Raw genomic sequence first — 18,194 nt, forward strand, 5'->3', positions numbered from 1 at the left:
AAAGGCTTTTTGTCCTGTTTTACTCTTGCTTTCAGTGGGTGAGTTCAGTGGTCTTATGACATGTTGTTTGGAAACACCTTCACTTCATTAGTTTGCTCCTTCCTCTGTACTAGTCGCCACTGAGTTTAAGGTCCCTTTAGGCTGAATAATGATGTAATTATGGGAAATGAGCAGGAAGGGGTGGGGACGGCATTCTTTTAAAGCAGGGCAATGCTTATTCTCCCCTCTGCTCCTCCTTTTTTAACATATTTATATGTGAAGCAGACATGGTATGAAGTTTGTTGACAAGTTTGATGTCTTAGGATGGACAGCTGCTTATTTTTGGAGTCATATCTTTTGAACTTTGAGTCCTCTTTGGTTGGCTTGCTGTTGGAAAGCGGGGGGTTGGCTGCAGGAGGGAGGAGGAGGACACACAGACAGGCATTTGTCATATTCTTGCACCTCTGGGATTTATTTGAGGATATGTAATGCCAGACGTTGTCGCAGTGATCTCATCATTTTCTAATGAAGCAGCACAGAGCACAGCAGACCATGAGAAAAACCAGGGGCAGAGAGACAGAAAGGAGGAGGAGCTCACACACTCATTACGTCATTTATTAGTCTCAAGAACAGGTTTATTGTCCACCGGGGGAATCACTGCTGGGTTGTGTATATATGAGTGAGTGTGTGTTCGACTTGACTTTCAAGAGAAAAAGAGAGAAAGGAGAACATCTCTTCAACTGCTCAACCAACATGTCTCAAGTAAGACCACTGTTTTTAAAAAGATGTTACTTTCTCGTATTGTTTCGAGGACTTTGTGCAGACTGGGAGAGGCAGAGGTCACAGATCTGTGTGTCGTTACATTTCCTCATTCTTTTACTGCCCTTCAGCCAGGACAGCAAGAAGATGAACACATGCAGCACCCTGAGGTGAGAGAAGAGGAGCTGAATGAAGCAAAGAACAAACTGGGTTTGAGCGGGCCAGCGAAGAGCAAGACATTTCAAGTGATGGAGGAGTGTGGTGAGGACACACACACACACACACACACACACACTGGGACATAGGATTTGGCACTTGTTTTCCAGGTAAAACTGAAAGGAAACAGTCTTTTGTTTCTGGATGTGGTTAAGCTATGATCACATTCTGGCTGTGAGTTAGTGTGAGGGGCGTTTCCCATGATGCTCAAGTTTCCACTCCATATACAGAGAGGAGAGGAGGCTCGTAATGACGGGGGATTCCTGTCAGTCTTCTCCCTCAGCCAGTGGGATGAAAAATGGAGTGTGTGTGTTTATAAAGTCTTACATAAGCCGTCTTCCTGCCTCACTGAGAGTGAAATATCGTGGCTGCTGTCCATCTTTCTTCACAGAGAAAATGGGTAAAACTGCTCCGTCTGTGTTCAGTGGAGGGAGATCTGGAGCGGAGACCGTTTTGAACACACGCTCAGCTCGACCAGTCAGGAAGTAGCAGGTCAGGGACCGCCTGACCATGATTGGACAACACCTGTTCCGTGTTAAGGGTTTGGTATCAGTTGTTGTCCAGCTGTTCTTCAGTTCCATGAAAAACCTTGTTTTAGCCTTTTTTTTTTTTTTTAGAAGCTTTTTGCTCTTTGGAAAAGTCACACTTGTTTTTGCACACACATTTTTGCACTGCACTGTTTTGTTATTGCAGTTATATAAAGTTGATAATTCACTTTCTTACACATCAAAGAGTTTCTACTAAACAGTAAATCACTTTTCATAATTCTCTTCATTTATTTGTTATTACTGCTTGTCAAACCAGCACTAACACCCAGTTTTAAACTGTAGTTATCATAGTGAAAGGACACAAAAGCTGCATTTGTGCAATACTGTAATTTATACATTTGAACAAATAGTCTTAATTTTCTTAATAAATTAAAAATCTTTAAGTGGTTGCACAGTTGTTCCTGGACTGTGATGGCTTGTCAAAAGTTAAAATAACCTTTAAAATCTCAAATTTGGTCTCATCCATCCTGTGTTTCACAGCCATTTGAGCCAGTAAATGTAGTAAATGTAACACATCATTCCAAAAACATTAAAGAAAACTGAGTCAATCTGTGTTTTTCTTTTTATTCAAAAAATTATCTTCAACAAAAAGAAAGAATAAAATTTTAAATTTATTAGAACAAAACTATGACAATGAAATGAAGCGGGGGCACTAGAATGAGCCATGGTGCAGAGAGGACAGATGGGAAAAAGGCAAAGAAACAAAGGATGGAAGAAGAATCAGCGTGAACCATATGAGAACTGGCAGTGAAAACCAGCCCTGCAAGTCATAAAAAAAGGTGGAAATCCAGTTTTATTTCATAAACTTGTGATGTTGGTCTTGAAGGATTTTAGCAGAAGACTTGGCGTCGTAGAACAGCTCGTTGATTTCCTCTACCTGCTCTCGTTCCACCGTCTCTTTTCCCTGAACACGGCCCAGCAGGCTGGCAGGTGTCAGCAGCTGTACAGCGTACCTGAGAGGAAACAGGAAGAGCCACTCAGCATACTCACACATTTACACATGCAGTATACCTTAGAGTATTTTTCTACACTATACATTCCCCTTTGTGGATATATTACTCCTTCAAATATAATTTTCCTCTTTTTGGTTTGGCACCAAATTGCACTAAATATTGTGGTACCCATGAGCCTCGTCCGCTGCTGCTATCCTGCTTTTTCCTTAGTTGATAATTGTTGTTTCACTTTCTGAAGACAGACTAGACCACTGTGGCCACTCAGTGTTGGGCTGCTCATGTCTTGTCTGATACACAGTGCACATCCTTACCTGAGGGTGGTCTTGGTGCCGATCTCTGCCAGGTGTGTAAGAGCTTCCTCGCTGATATTGATCCCCTCAGTCTGAGCGCGGATCTTGATGATCTACAACCGCAACGTCATTAGCAAGACATGCACAGTTGCAGGTGTCGTCACACATGAAGATACTTTGATGCTCAGACTCACCTGCTTCATCTCCTGTGGTGTGTACAACATGGTGCGGATTATCATGACTCTGTCCAGCAAGTCCAGAGGAATGCCGTGTGGAGAGCTGATGTCCTCTGTCCCCCTGGTGAGCAACAAATTGATAGTTAATACTGAAAATCATACATCTTAGCAAGAAAAATGTCTTCTGTTGAATGTTGTATTTCTCTCCATAAAACTGATTTTACAACTCCAACCTAATTAAACAGTTTCCCCTGTTGGAGGCGAACACGACAATGGGGGCGATGGTGCTCTCCAGCGCTCGATGGAGGTACGTGAAGCATTCGATGTCCAGCATGTGCACCTCATCCACAAACAGCACGCCGGGTACGAGCTCAGCTATGCCTTGGTCGATGTAGCGGTTCACCACCTTGTTGATCTCAGCACGCAGCTTATCTTAAACAAGAGAGAAAACAGTGACGGATTAACAATAAACGTCAAGTAGTCGTGAAGCCAGCTGGTGAGGTGAGCTGGAAAGTTTTCTCTACCTGTGATTTCTGTCTTCTTGGGCTTCATCAGCTGTCCCATCATAGACAGAATGTCCTGGCCTCCCTGAGATAAAATAATAAGCAATTATTTATCAGGGATTACGCTGCAGCTGGCAGTTTTGTAAGATGTGAACAGCTGCTCTGATATTGACTCACATCTGCAGTGACTTACCTGTGGTCTGGCATTTGCAACGTCCAGGTCATGCAGTGTGACATCTTGGACAATCTCCTTCTTTTTGTGGACATCACCTTTGGGCAGCGGCACATACTCCTCTGCCTCCAGGTCGAACTCTGTAGCAAAAGTGTCACAGCGACCTTGTCTCTGCAAAGACACAGTACCAGCAAAATGTGTTAGTAATAATATCTTTAATATCCAGCCACTGTTAAACAGAAACGAATGTGTCACATTGCTCTGGACAACAGTGAAACAGAAGACAGCACAGGGGAGCAGGTGTGTGATTGAAGCCGGTGCCAGCCCGTGGCAGAGAGGAGGGCATGTGGCTGAGGGATGAAAGAGTCTCAGAGGGCAGGTCATGATATGGCTGTCAACAGTAACAAATGTGTCGTCCAGCCCTCCTCCTCTGGCCTCTGACTAGAGCCGACCTGCGCCCCCGGCCCACCTGCGCCGATTAAAGGAGCCTTCATCGCGGCCTGTCAACGCAGGCCACAAGCCCCTCTGCTGTAAAAGAGCCATTGTGGGAGATGGAGAGATAAAGGGAGCATGAAGAGCTGCAGGAATGAGAGAGGCTCATTCCAGAGTACAGTAGAAATGCAGCAGAGCTTTCATGCAGAGCTGAAAGAGATGAAAGGACGCCACCATGAAGGACTGAAGGGGACGTGCAGGACAGAAAAAACTGACCTTTGGTCTAACCAAATATTTGTGAAGGTTTTGATTGGAAATATTTCAGTTGTGAGCTTCTAAATTTAACTCTTTGGTGAAGTGTTAAGGTCTTTAAGTAAAAGTACTAATACCACACAGCGAAAATACAAGGTGTAAAGGTGCAACACATGAAAGCACTAGAGTGATACCTTGACAGCTCCACTGTTGGCTTCAATGTAGATGACATCTCCCACTTCCACGCGCTCTTTCTGAAGACTCTCATAGATACTGGGGTCCAGCTAAGGAAACAAGAGGAGAGATTTTTGAGTAAAAAACAGGTTCTAAACTTTAAACTAACGTTCCCAATTAACATTAAATCTGCTAACATTTTAAAGCACATCAAAAAAAAAAAAAAGGGGTGGGGGTGGGGGGGTGGTCATGGTGGCTCCCAGTCTGACCTTGAGCTGCTTCGTGCCTTTGCCCGTCTTCAGACCGATGATGACGTGGCTTATGGTTTTTCCGTAGCCACCCATGGGATTCTCAGTCTCACAGGGTGTCAGCTCAGTCACCTCCCCTTCATACACCTCCTTTGTTTCTTTGATACGGAGTCCTGAATGTGGGTGACATTACAACATACACACACAGAGTACAGAGTGAGGACTCAATCGGGCCTTTATATTCCTGTATCAACTAAGCCGGCACATCCTTCAGTCTACCGAACAATGCATTTTATTACAGAGGCGGAACGTGTGTGCATGTGCCCATGAAATGTCGGGGCATCATCTTGTGTAACGTGATCACACTCTTGTTCCTCTTTCAGCTTGTGGCACTGAGTATGAGCAGCACACAGGTGGCTGATCCGCTGTGGTGAGGGTCAGAGAGCAACGCTTAAAGCAGGGACCTTATCAACAGAGTGATGACAACTTCAAAATGCACCCCCCCCCCCCCCCTTCCCCTTTGTGGATCCTGTCCTGGGGGAGGAGCAGAGGTGCTGAGGACCACCTCTCCCTCTGCCTAAGCTCCATTTCCTTCCCTGCGACAGGTACCATCAGCAGGGACAAAAACCACCCCCCTCTCCAGGCTTCCTTCCTTCTCAACACCATTCTCATAAAGCCACTGTCAAGTGTGCATTTCAGCCCATGGGAATGATGTGAGCAGGACACCTTGTTCTTCCTGCCCAAGGACTCCTCACTGAGGGGATGAGTTGAACTCACTCACTCTCACTCTCACTCTCTCTCTCTCTCCACCAAGAGATGAACAAAGTCGGTTTTATGCACTGAGTTTTTGAAATGGCTTTCTCTGACAATTATGCTGCCCCAACATAAAGCAATGGAGATGGATGTAATTGGTTTCCAGTTTTTAATTTTCAGACCTCTCATTTGTTTTCACAGAGACCTTTTTTCAGTAGAAAGTCTGGTGATAATACGACTTTGTCCATTTTTCAAAATTGAATTTCTATAGCACGGACTATAATCTTTTAACGGTTTGTGTAAATATTTGTGTGTAACAAATCATTAACTTTTCAAAGCCCCAGTCACAAGTGATGTATTTTAGGGGTTACAGCTATGGCCAAGGAACCAAATCACGTTTAAGTGGCACTCACCAATGGCCCTCCTGAAATTCTCCATCAGTACTTCTGTTTTTTTGATCTCAGATGAGTAGACCTCACTGCCAACCATGGGGCAGAAAGGCACCTTGTTTCCCAACTCCTGTGCTACAGCCAAGGCGAGGGCAGTCTGAAGGAAGCAGAAGCAGAAAAGGAATATAAGAGTCACAATCTGCATTCAAATAAACTCTACTGCCAGTGAATGAACACTGCACACTTACCTTTCCTGTACCCGGCGGCCCTGCCAGCAGCACTGCCCTTCCTGCCATCTTCTTTGAACGGATCAGCTCGACAATGATGCCACAAGCCTGGAGTGGACATACAATGGGAAAATGTCAACGGGACTCAACTGCAATACAAGTAGCTGGTAGTGGGATCCCCTGACCAATCTGTTAATCTGACCATGTGTGTTATTATATTGCCGTAGTGGGAGAAAAAAAGAATTATTCTTTTTTAAAAATGTTTTAGACAGTACGGTAATCAGAGCATCAACACTAAATATCTATATCTGTTGACAATTTAGGGTGGACTTTCCCTTTTTCTCACCCAAACCTGAGTAGGAAACAGCGACACCGCTGTGCTAACAGAAATCAGCTAGCTTGTTGGTGCACCGTAACGCCTGCTATGAGTGAAATGTGGCTTGCAAAAAAAACTCGGAACTCAAAGAAATTTCTCCAAATAATGCAAGAAAAAGATAAGTGCAGTACAACGTGAATATTACCTCTCTTGCAGCCTCCTGGCCCACCAGACCACATGCTGACTGTTTAGCATTCCCGGCCTCGTCTAGCCCGAGTCCTTTGACATGACTGTGAGAAGCGATGCGCTGTGTTTTCGTGGTGCTCTTAACCTCCTCGATCTTCATAGTGACTGTTACTCCACAAATATGTGATGTAAAAACTAAAAGGCGGCTTCACGGTAAAGAAAATGCCTCCTTTCTCTCAGATTATTTCTCACCGCCGCAATCGGCGCCGAAACTCAAAACACAGGAAAATCGGTTTCCATGTGGGTTACTAGGGAAAATCAGCGGAAGTGATACCTTGAAGGACCGCCTATTTGGACTACCTAGAAAAACTATTGGACATCTCGACAGATACGATGCATTCATTGGCTTAAAATTCTGTCACTAATGTCATTCAATTATAACCCCGCCCATGATAGTTTTCACTTCCGTTTGTGTTTCTATAGCTTTGTCGTTGTAGAAACTGCTAGAAACTTGTCAAAGTGTAATAAGAGTCTCAAAAGAATACAGAACTACAAAAATTGGAGGGTTTGCTCGCACCATCGATATTTTACAGTAAAGTTTTAATCACAGAACCAATATGGAAGGTCAGTCTCCCTCCTTTTGCTTTTGTTAGCTAAAGAAAACGTTCCGTTTCAGCGTGTTGTCGTGAGGATGGAGTGCGCAGACACCAGGGAAGACGTTTCTCTCAACTGATAACACCCTGAAGTAAAGTGAAAGTCTTAATTATGGCTAACTTAGTTTTGTAAACCTCAAACTAACTAAAACAGCGTGTTACTGAATGTGTTTGGGCTTTAATACGCGGTTGTCAACCAACGAAAAGACCGTGCACAGCTAATACCACCGTGTAATGTTTCCGTTGGAGCTGAGTTCAAGGTCCAGCTCAGAGTAAAGGAAAATACGCGCTCTGGTTAACATTACATCAAACTGGTGTCAAAATGTCAGAATCCGCTGACAGTCGCACCAAAACGTTGAATTTCAACATCGGGGTGCTTGGACATGTCGACAGTGGGAAGACGTCGCTTGCCAGGGCGCTGAGCAGCACAGCATCCACGGCTGCTTTCGACAAGAACCCACAGTCCCGTGAGAGAGGCATCACGCTGGACCTCGGCTTCTCCTCCTTCACGGTGGATCTACCTGATCACCTGCAGGCCAGCGGAGGCCAGCAGCAGTATGACAGCCTGCAGTTCACCCTGGTGGATTGTCCGGGACACGCCTCTCTTATTCGGACCATCATTGGAGGTGAGCACTCATAAGTTTGGATGATAAGTGACACTGATGACAGCTCGTGAAAAGGTGGTAAACGCATAGACTACAGTAAGGATACTTTGACCACTGTTTGGCTGTTGGCAGCCGCCACATCTCACCAGCATGCAGTTCACCACATCAGCCCTGATATATGTTCTACCTTTACGAAGATTATGAGGTTCGTTTTGAACTGTTTTACAAAGGTGTTGGTTCAACTTGGTGGTCATTTTCTGGTCATTTTTGACCAGCCCATTTATATCAGTGAGATCAGACTAAATATGAGAAATACCTCTCACTATAGTGACCATTGTTACCTTCATGCAGCTATGATTTATTGCAGGACTGTTGAATTAGACTGCATTAGTTTCAGCTAGGTGCCCCAAAAAATATTCCCAAAGATAAAAGCATGCCTCTTAAATTGGCCTTTTTCACAGGAGACACTTGTCACAGCAGGAAAAGCACAGATGTTACTGTTAACATGTCCCAGTCAGCCATGAGAGAGTGACAGTGAGCCAGCATGCACAACACCAGGACCCTGAGGCCAAAGTGCATGTAGTCTCTTCACCTTATCTACAGACCCACACCATCAGCCAAATGCAAAACAGCCTTAATCTGGAAATGGCTTAACTGACAAAAAAAGAAAAACAAAAAACAAAACAGAACTGACTTTTAACCTGAAAAGATTCAAATTAAGAATTGTGAAATGTAATGCCCACTGGTACTACTTGGTGTCAGTTTGTATCAGCAACAACATCAAAAGAGATATTAGTAGCAGTTTGTCAATAACACATTTCACTAGAACCTGAGATGATACGTTATTACATGTCCCATCCCCTGTCCTTGATAAAGATGACTGACTGTCTAAATGCTGCAGACAGCGGGATGCTTAAACCACATCCTCACTATTATTATGCACAATGTTGACCTCTCCAGCAGAGGGCGCCTTTTCTCTGCAAATAGCTAGATTGATTATGACTTAATGATAATGTTTCATGACTTGGGTGTTGATGGTTGACTTTACTTGAGGAGAAATAACCATGGTGGTACAGCTGTCCAGAGCGGATAATTGGAGTGACACTGTTTCTATTACCTGCTTTTTCTTTTAGTTCCTTTTTGTTTGTCACACAAATGAACGACCAAGATCCAACATTTTTAAACTTGAAGGGTGTGACATGACCAAACTGTGGTTGAAGTGGTCCAGGTATTAAAACAGGCTAGAGGCATTTGGACACTGAATGCTGCCATAACCAACGTACTAAATGAAGCCTATGAGCCAGTGGGGTGGCACATGCTGTAGATTAGGGAGGAAGGAAAGTATGGGGATCGGGGTATGTATTAAACTTCCCTCCTGTCCCATGTGGGGAGAGCACAGGAAAGAGAGACTGCCAAAGTCAGGAAAAGAAAAGAGGGAAAGGAAAGACAACCAAGTGAGCAGCAGCTCTAGTTTCAACCCTCTAGCCTTTTGCTCTTTCTTTGCGCACCCCTCCCCTAATTTCTCTTCTCATTCTACTCTTATTTTTGGGCATCTGTGTCCATTCCTGTTTGCATTGCTGCTCTCAGCTTCATAGTCTCTTTGCAGTCTCTACTCACATTTTTTCTATCCTTGAATAGATGCACATCAGAAAATCTGGAATATCTTTCACAGCAAATTACTATTGTTGTTGTTCTGCTTCAGCTCTCTGCTTTTCTTCAACATCAGTAACATCTCACATCTTCTTGATGATTGTTTGTGTGTTAACCTTCTCTAGGTGCCCAAATCATTGACCTCATGATGCTGGTGGTGGATGTGGTGAAAGGGGTGCAGACTCAGACTGCAGAATGTCTGCTGATAGGAGAGCTGACCTGCCCTCGCATGGTGGTCGTCCTGAACAAAACTGACCTGCTGCCGGCCAACAAGAGACAGAGTGCCATAGAGAAAATGACCAAGAGAATTCACAAAACACTGGAGAGCACCAGGTCTGTATTTAATACAAGTAAAAGAGTACATATGTGTACAGAGAGTGGCTATGTAATGTAGGCCCAGACAGCTAAGTGGGCTAGGGCACTGAATGTGGATCCCATTGGCCCAGGATTGAATCTCTTGACGAACTTCCTCATTCATTGCACATTCTGTCTGCATTCCAGCAGTCTGTCTGTCAGGCCCAATTGTTTTTTATTTGAACTAACTTTAATTGTTACCTCAGCATCACAGCATGAAGTAATTCCAATATGGCTGTTTCTTTGTTGGTCAGATTTAAGGAATGTCCCGTGATTGCTGTGGCAGCGAAGCCTGGGGGCCCGGAGGCTGCTGACTCAGAGGAGCCACATGGAGTGTCAGAGTTAATAGAGGTACATTTCAGAAACACAGTGGTCCCCCTCCAATGTTACTAATTTAGCTCAAAAGAGCACAGAAGTTCTCACTTAAGTCAGTTCACATTGTTTAAGCGATGGTAAAAAAGTACAGTGAGACCTTGGCTGTGTTACTTAATGCACAACTGGAGCTAAACTAAACTCCTGAAAAATCTAGTATTAATCTCACGGCAGATAATCATTCAAATAATCAAGGAGAATCTGTAGTTTAAGAAATTCAAACAGACTGAAGGCAGTACTGTTTTGTTGCTTGTCTGTAGCCTGATTGATACTGAATTTTTGTTGTCAGCGCTCTCTGATGGACAAACTATGTATTCATGGTAATGAGTCACTGTTTCTTAAATTTCCTCAAACACATCATTGAAATTCCTGCAGTTTCTTAATTATCAGCCGACCTATACGCTGATACCAATGTATTTGCAATGAGCTAATACTGATCAGGCTTATCAGGCTGCACTGTTCTCAAGCTCTGTAAGATTCAACAAGCTCAGAAAAGAATGAAAATGTAAAAAAAAAAAAAAAGTAGTTGTGGAACCTGAACCGACTCCTTTGGTGTGAGAAACAGCAGTGGACTCGCACATCAGGGTCAGACCAGCACTTAGAACAACAGAGACAGTGCGTACCAGGCAGTGTTTGTAAAGCCACCACAAAGTCAGACCACATTAGCTAGTTATGGATCTAATTAGTGCCTGTCCCTCTTTTTTATCTGTTGTATATTTGTGTATGCTTGACCTTGCAGTATTATGACAGCAGTCATCTTTTGGGTGTCGGTAAATGAGTCTGTCTTCTTGCCCTTTTGTTTGTCATTCTCAGCTTTTGAAGAAACAGACATACCTCCCTCAGAGAGACCCCGCAGGTGACCTTCTGATGGCTGTGGACCATTGCTTCTCCATCCGTGGTCAGGGAACAGTCATGACTGGAACCATCCTGCAGGGGTCGTTGACCATCAATGACACTGTGGAAATCCCAGCACTAAAGGTATGCTCCAAAAATTGAATCTCTGACACAGTATTTACAAGCAAGTAGCATACCAGAGTGCTGGAAATTCTTTTGCAGAAACCGCAGAGCTTTCGGAAGTTCAGAAGTTGACTGAAAGTGGGCAGACAGAGGGAGGGATGGCCGAGTTGGTTCAGAGGATGTGTCAGTTTAATGTGAGGGAAGGATGAGGCACTGGGGGTGGACTGGCAGCACAGGAGTTGGGTAATTTAGACCAGATGCACACTTTCAGCCAGGCTCAGCAGTTTTGTCTGCGGTTTTCATGTTCACCTCTTGGTGGCAGCAAATGGTTGAATTATCATTAGTGACAGAGCCTTGATCTGTGCCACTGCTGTTGATTTGGTCAGTGTGTGTTAATACACAACAAAAACAACCACGGAGACATTGTGGTATGCCAGATCCCACAATCATAGATGGGGAGATGGACAGGTAGTTAGATAGATATCTTTTAATTGTTCATTTGTAGGCTCGTGATTTGTTCAGAGGTCTGTAATTTAAACAAAACAAAGCACATCATTCAGGCTGTAATTAAGTTTTTATCAAAGCTTGATATTATTTAAATATATGTGTTCAACTATGAACTTGTGCCAAAAGTGTCTTTTTTTTTGCTTCACAAAGACGCGGCACGAGACTTTTTGAAGCATTGTGTGTGTTTGTGTGTGTGTGTATATATATGCAAATATATTTATTTTTAAAGAAGTAGCTTAAACTGCATGTTGAGCATATTTAATGAGCTGTTACTTCTGTATCTGCATGTTTATTGACAGAAAATCCTAATCCTCTGTAGAGCCTTTCCCCTTAAATATCTTATGAAGTATCGCTGTACTGTGGAGATGAAAACTCATGTTTTTTTTCTGTATTTAATCGCATTCTGTAGTCGGTATTTAGTTTCAATGGTTTAAATGTAAATTTAAGTTGAACCTGAAGAAGTATTTGAAAATGGTTAAAAGAAAACAAAGCAACACACATTTAAACATGCATGGCTAAAGCATTGTGAGCTACAAAATGTTTAGCAGCAACAATTTGTGTACTTTTAGCTTTTCCTTGTGAATTCTGTTCTGAATCCATTCTGCTCATGTTAAATTAGATAGATTAAATGTTAGAAATCTTTGTTGTTTATTGGATCTCTATGCTCTCTGACTTCAGGTGACCAAGAAGATAAAGTCGGTGCAGATGTTTCGGAAGCCAGTCTCTGGGGCCATGCAGGGGGATCGTGTGGGTGTGTGTGTGACACAGTTTGACCCTAAACTGTTAGAGCGGGGTGTTGTGTGCACCCCAGGGTCCCTACGCACCCTCTACGCAGCTGTCATCTCTGTGAGGAAGATAGGCTACTTCAAGGGCTCTCTTGCCACTCGTGCCAAGTTCCACATCACTGTGGGACATGAGACAGTCATGGCGAAGGTCACCTTCTTTGGCCTGCCACCTTTGGGTGCCTCAGAGCCTCCTTCAGACTTTAAACCACAGCCCTGCTCGCTCCAAACACCCTTCACCTTCGAAAGGGAGTACTTCTACCAGGATGAATATGCCACTGGTCAAGGAGAGGCGAGTTCAGGACCTGACCCAGAGCAATGGGCCTTATTGGAGTTTGAGCGGCCAGTCACATGCCCCTCACTCTGCCTGGTGATTGGCTCCAAGCTGGACACAGACATCCACGCCAATGCATGCCGGTTGGCCTTCCAAGGCCGTCTGCTGCAGGGGTTTGAAGATAAAGGCTATGCTGAGACTGCCCTGCCTCGTCTGCGCATCTACAAGACGAAACACAAGGAGGGACAGGTGGAGAGGGTGAGTGTACGCTCCACAGTTTATCAGTGTTTTTCCGACTGTCATCCTCCTGCCTAACCTTGAGTGTTGTCCCTGCTCCTCTGCCCTCCCTGACACGTTGTACTCCATCCTCTGGCTCTGGTCCTTCTTTGGATGTTTGTCATTGCTGGTGGCACTGGAGCGTGCCTCTCAGACAGAGCCCCTATTGTATAGTTGTAAACAGACACGTACACACAAACAAGTATGCATATGCAGCCCGGGTGAGTCGTGTTAAAGGCATGGGTGGGTGCGCATGCCTTAGCATGTGCTGTGACACAGAGGTGTGCGTGGGTGGCCGCCTGACGCCACTAGCCCTGTCTAGTTGTCAGAGGCTGACACTGTTTGGACACACCTGAGTGGCACAGGAATACCCACATGTCTGTGTGAGTTCACCTTCACCTCTGTGGCTCAGCATCTTTCTCTCTCTCACCCTGCTCCTCTCTCTCTCACACACATGCCATTTTGATTAATGTTATTTGTATTATTGCTGTTAAGTTGTGTCCTAAATCCTGAGCTCCAGTTTGTAGTGATCCATATCTAATTCTCTTCTTTTCTTGTTGATTTTAACATCTGATTCGACAATTTTTCAAAAAGACATCCACCGACCTCACACTGTTTGTGTTTTCATGTGTGGGCGCACTGAATATGTTATGACTCTTGTCATTGTGTGCTGTACAGTTAAGTTTCCCTCTTTGTGCACACTCGTGCAGGGTCAGATTTAGATCAGGGGTCAAGTGTGTGAACTAGTTTCCTGCTGTTAGCACCTCAGGCTGTTGACAGCTCCAGTCACTGACTCAGGAGTAGGCCAGCGTGTGCATGAGGTCAGACCATGGTCATGTGACTCTGTATTTGTCATTCATCTGCCTCCCAGAAAGAAGCAGTTATGCTTCAAGACTTAAGAATTCCTTTTTTGCAAAAGAACACATTACTGGCATTGTTGAGATATGACGGCCTCGTCCAGTCACAATTCATGCGGTCTGCCAGACGTGTACAGCAACTGTATTTTTTTTTTATCAGCGCATCAGTCACGCTTGAGGGACGTCAGGGTCAAATGTTCAAGAATGAATGAGGGTTAGGCAGAAGAGAGAGGCAGAGCTGGAGTTGGAGACAGAGCGGTGCCCTCCTGTTATCAGATTAGTGCCGGGTTAAGATCGACTTAGTGATGGATGATAAGAAAGAAATACAAACAAATATAGCATAAAATGTGCAGGAGGATGAAAGAAAGAGAGCGAGACAGCCAGGCGGCGAGCCTCGAAGAATGTGTCTGACGGCAAGTGGTGCAGTTTGTGAGGGCCCAGGGCAGATCATCAGCTCTTCTTCCTCATGCCGTCATGATAATGAGTGAAATCATGGCAAAGCACAAGATCTAGACACCAGAGGAAGGAAACAGGAGGTCACACTGAAACACGTCCTGACATTTTCTCACATAATTGGATCACATGCTTGTACACCATTTGAGTTCTTCTGATCACGTTTTTCACATTTTAAGCTTTCATGTCTGTCATGAGTGCTGCCGCTCATAAGGCTCTTTCCCTCTATCTTGTGCTCAGGTGACTGACGAGTATACTGTGATTGGCCGCAACCTGTTCAAGAAGGAGACCAACCTCCAGCTCTTTGTTGGGTTGAAGGTCGTGCTGTCGACAGGGGAGACTGGCGTTATCGAGGGTGGCTTCGGACAGAGCGGCAAGTTCAAGATTCGGGTACAAGGTAAGGATGACCTGAAGTGAGGCAAAACAGTTTGCTTTATCACCTGTGTCACACCTGTACGCTGTTGCTCTTTACGACACTACACACTTATCATCATCGTGGTTGCTCAGTCTGACAGCATCGACAAGTCCCCCTCTTCATCAATACACACACACACACCCTTTTTCCATCTTTCCTCGGATTCTGGGGCTCAGCGGACAGTTTTCAGGATGCGGTAAGAGTGGTAGGCCCGACATCCTGAGCCACATTCCCGGGATTCCTCTGGGGATTGCCTGTGTTCCGGGGGAAGTCTGCTCTGTGTTTATTTTACCTTCTGTTGCTCCGAACCCACTGCTCCACACCGGGAGGGAAGAGAAAACAAAAACATTTAGAAAGAGAACCTCACCTACATCCTCTTCGCTGCCTCACACTTGCATATACTCAAAAGCCTCAGACACACTGACACACACACATCTTCATGTATGAACATAACGCAGACTTCCAGCTGTGTTCATGTGAGAGTCCCTGTGGGCATTAGGACAAAGATGGCACTATTCTGCTGATAAGGGGTAGGTCAAATACTTTATACGGCCATATGTCTTCCAATACTTTATCAATACACTAGCACCAATGTCATGGCAGGTCTAAGTGTATTTATTCTTAACTGCTGACATTTTAACTCTGAAGTTTGTCTTTCTGGAAGTTTAGTCGTTTGAAAGCTTTCCATTTCCACGATGGCACAAAAGTACATGTTGCAACTGTCTGAAGTAGTTTTATTCCAGTTGTATATAAAACCGGGAACACTTCATACAACAGTGAGTAAAGAGGTGTTTTTCCTCTTCACATGATGAGTAATCATGACTTGGCTATTTCCTTTGAGTTCCCCCCTCTTTCCTATTCTGCCTTTCCTTAAGGACACATGCATAAGACGATGACAGAGAGTTGTCTACTCTCATGCAGACGTCACTCGTTTATGTTTTTCTGTTCATACCTACTGCTCATACCTGCATTCTTTCAAGGGCAGCAATCAATTATTATTCTCATTATGATGACGAATGTGCCAGTAGTCATGTCCCTAATGTTTCACATGAACTTATCTAGATTCCGAGGCTTCAGTGATGGTGACATTTCCCCTCAAGTCTGTGCAGCATTTTTCTATATAGTAGATGTAATATTTATTTTTTTTTTACACACAAATACCTAAAAATATATTTGCGGACCAGCGTGTATAAGTGCAATTCGTACGTGTCTCTTGTATGTGAACACAAATCATTTAAGTCTGGGTGTGTGAGTGTGCTTTGTGGCGGTAAACCGACATTTTCAGCTGATGGTAGATAAGAAGAAGAGATTTCTGGCTGCGCTGCAACCATAACAACCCTCACATTGGCATAATGATAACAAGAAGAATGCTGGCGCCGTTTTGTATGTGAGGTCAGACAGCCTGCGTGTAAAGCAATGAACCCAGAACATTTCTTACCATCCGTGTGCAAAACAGCAAACAAGCAGCCAGTTTCTGTCCTGGAGAACACACGCATACAGAAACACACTGAATGGCATCAAAGAATGTGCAGTGCATGCATGAGGTGCGTCGAACAGGAGCTCAGCGTTCACCGGTAACACGGCTCGGTGTGGCTGAGAACGAGGCCCAGTCGAAGAGTTATGTATGAGCGGATAGAGGCGACCTGATTCTGGAGAGTCAGGATGAGCCAGACTAATGCAGAGACTCACGCAGCAACTGAGACCTGGTTCTCTGCGCATTTTCATCAGTTACATCAGGAGGATGAAGGCATCGGTTGATCTCGAGGTCAGCACACAGAAGCACTGATACGGCACCTCCTGCACACATAACAGGGAAGAGAAGATCTCTATCAAGCATCAGATACACCTACACTGAGATGATTAAGTTTACCTAAGTACCGCACATACGGGGACAGTAGGATTTAGGGTTATTACTTAAGGGGATGTGTTTATACAATGTTTCTCAGTTGTTTGTTTGTTTTTTTTAACCACAGATAATCAGCCTTTTTACCTTGACCTGCCTGTTTATCTTTTCTTCAGAGGGTCTTTGCCCAGAAACCAAGCAGTTGTTATCCTCCACCTCTAAGAAGAAAGGCAAGGGTGGAGGTAAAGGCGGACCGGCAAGCGAAGAGGAGCCCAAAACAGATTCTCAGCCTGTTAGCATTCACTTACATTTCAAACGGTATGTCTTTGATCCCCATAAAAAGATGGTTCAGTCTTGACCGTCTCGGCCTGACACTGTGTCACTGTGCTTCAGACGGGCAGATTCAGAGGAATAGTGGCCTCTGTTTCAGGGGAATGATAACTTCTCCTGTCTGCGTCTTTTTCTGGGGATGGAGTCTGCTGAAATGCAGTGATTGTGGAATGCTGAACGCATGTGAAACAGTGATTGTTTTATCTCTCTGTATGGAGATGGACTTAATCCAGTTCGCATCATCACAAGGGTGGAAGGGTCTCTTCTGCTTCTGATGCATTTGAGTTATATAAAATAAATCAGTACTTTTTTTCCTTCCTAATCAGTTCTTTTGACTTGCAGCAAACTTTTTTTTTTATTATGTTTCTAATTCAGTTGAGCCTTAATTGGCATAAACACATTAGCAAGCATTATAGAAATACTGCACTCACAGGTTTGCTCGGGCCTCTGCTCTCACTGTCTGCTGGCATAAAGGCTGTGTTATGTTTTAGGCTTGGATTCACTGGCAGTTGCTGTGTGATTTCAAAAGTATTTTGTTCATATTTCAATATTTTCCTTTGATTTACTTTAATGGCAGTTTGTAGAGCTGCATTTTACCCAGAATAGCAGTTACACCAGAGGATGCTTGAGTTGAACTGAACACTGATCTTTTCACAAAGACAAATAAAGCAAACCTATGCTGAAACTCTCTTTCTGACTCTTATTTTCTGTTAGATTGTTGGTAATGATCTTGATGCATACATTAACAATATAATAGCATTGATTCAATAGCTGTGTCCACAAAATTATTTGTGGAACAAGCTGAATTCCTCAGTAAATTATACAAAACCAATGTTTTTGGATTGTATTTTCTTTGCATAAACACAGTATGATGTGCTGCCCATGCTAGCTGCAGTTTGTATGTGTGCTACCTGCTGCTGCATAGATCATTACAACCCCCAAAAAGTTTGTTTTTTAAAAGATAAATGAAACGTGATAACTTGCCGTGATAACCATGATAACCTTTTTGACGTAATCTCAATTGAAAACGGTACAAAGACAATATATTTAATGTTTGACCTCATCAGCATTGATTTTTTTTGTAAATATCTGCTTATTCTGAATTTGATGCAACAACACGTTTCAAACATGTTGGGACAGGAGCAACGAAAGACTGGGAATGATGTGGAATGCTCCAAAAACACCTGTTTGGATCATTGCACAGGTAAATGATGTGGGCTGAAGAACACTTTGTCTCTGCGGGTTGTACAAACTGAACCCTAAACTTAAATGTGTGTCCAACCTGCGGCTCTC

At 43.9% G+C, this 18,194-nt stretch overlaps 2 protein-coding genes across 3 annotated transcripts; one reads left to right on the forward strand and one right to left on the reverse strand.

Moving 5' to 3' along the window:
- Nucleotides 1-2,056: 2,056 nt before the first annotated feature.
- On the reverse strand, nucleotides 2,057-6,905 carry ruvbl1 (RuvB-like AAA ATPase 1). Its single transcript, XM_076757203.1, has 11 exons — nucleotides 6,593-6,905; nucleotides 6,093-6,179; nucleotides 5,869-6,001; nucleotides 4,724-4,875; nucleotides 4,475-4,564; nucleotides 3,618-3,767; nucleotides 3,446-3,509; nucleotides 3,155-3,353; nucleotides 2,940-3,042; nucleotides 2,767-2,858; nucleotides 2,057-2,455 (listed from the first exon to the last, which is right to left on the reverse strand). Exons 1-11 carry the CDS (start codon nucleotides 6,731-6,733, stop codon nucleotides 2,296-2,298), a joined length of 1,371 nt encoding a protein of 456 aa, XP_076613318.1. The 5' UTR covers nucleotides 6,734-6,905; the 3' UTR covers nucleotides 2,057-2,295.
- Nucleotides 6,906-7,039: 134 nt separating this feature from the next.
- Nucleotides 7,040-17,591, forward strand: eefsec (eukaryotic elongation factor, selenocysteine-tRNA-specific). Of its 2 annotated transcripts, none has more exons than XM_076757205.1 (7): nucleotides 7,040-7,852; nucleotides 9,607-9,814; nucleotides 10,090-10,186; nucleotides 11,021-11,185; nucleotides 12,350-12,985; nucleotides 14,554-14,710; nucleotides 16,748-17,591. In XM_076757205.1, the coding sequence occupies exons 1-7, from the start codon at nucleotides 7,549-7,551 to the stop codon at nucleotides 16,927-16,929; spliced, it is 1,749 nt and encodes a 582-aa protein (XP_076613320.1). In that variant the 5' UTR covers nucleotides 7,040-7,548; the 3' UTR covers nucleotides 16,930-17,591. The 2 variants fall into 2 exon arrangements, with proteins under 2 accessions (XP_076613320.1, XP_076613321.1); XM_076757206.1 differs by lacking the exon at nucleotides 16,748-17,591 and adding an exon at nucleotides 14,919-15,292.
- Nucleotides 17,592-18,194: the final 603 nt, after the last annotated feature.

The sequence above is a fragment of the Chaetodon auriga genome, chromosome 2 (assembly GCF_051107435.1).
Source record: "Chaetodon auriga isolate fChaAug3 chromosome 2, fChaAug3.hap1, whole genome shotgun sequence".
Lineage (NCBI taxonomy): Eukaryota > Metazoa > Chordata > Actinopteri > Chaetodontiformes > Chaetodontidae > Chaetodon > Chaetodon auriga.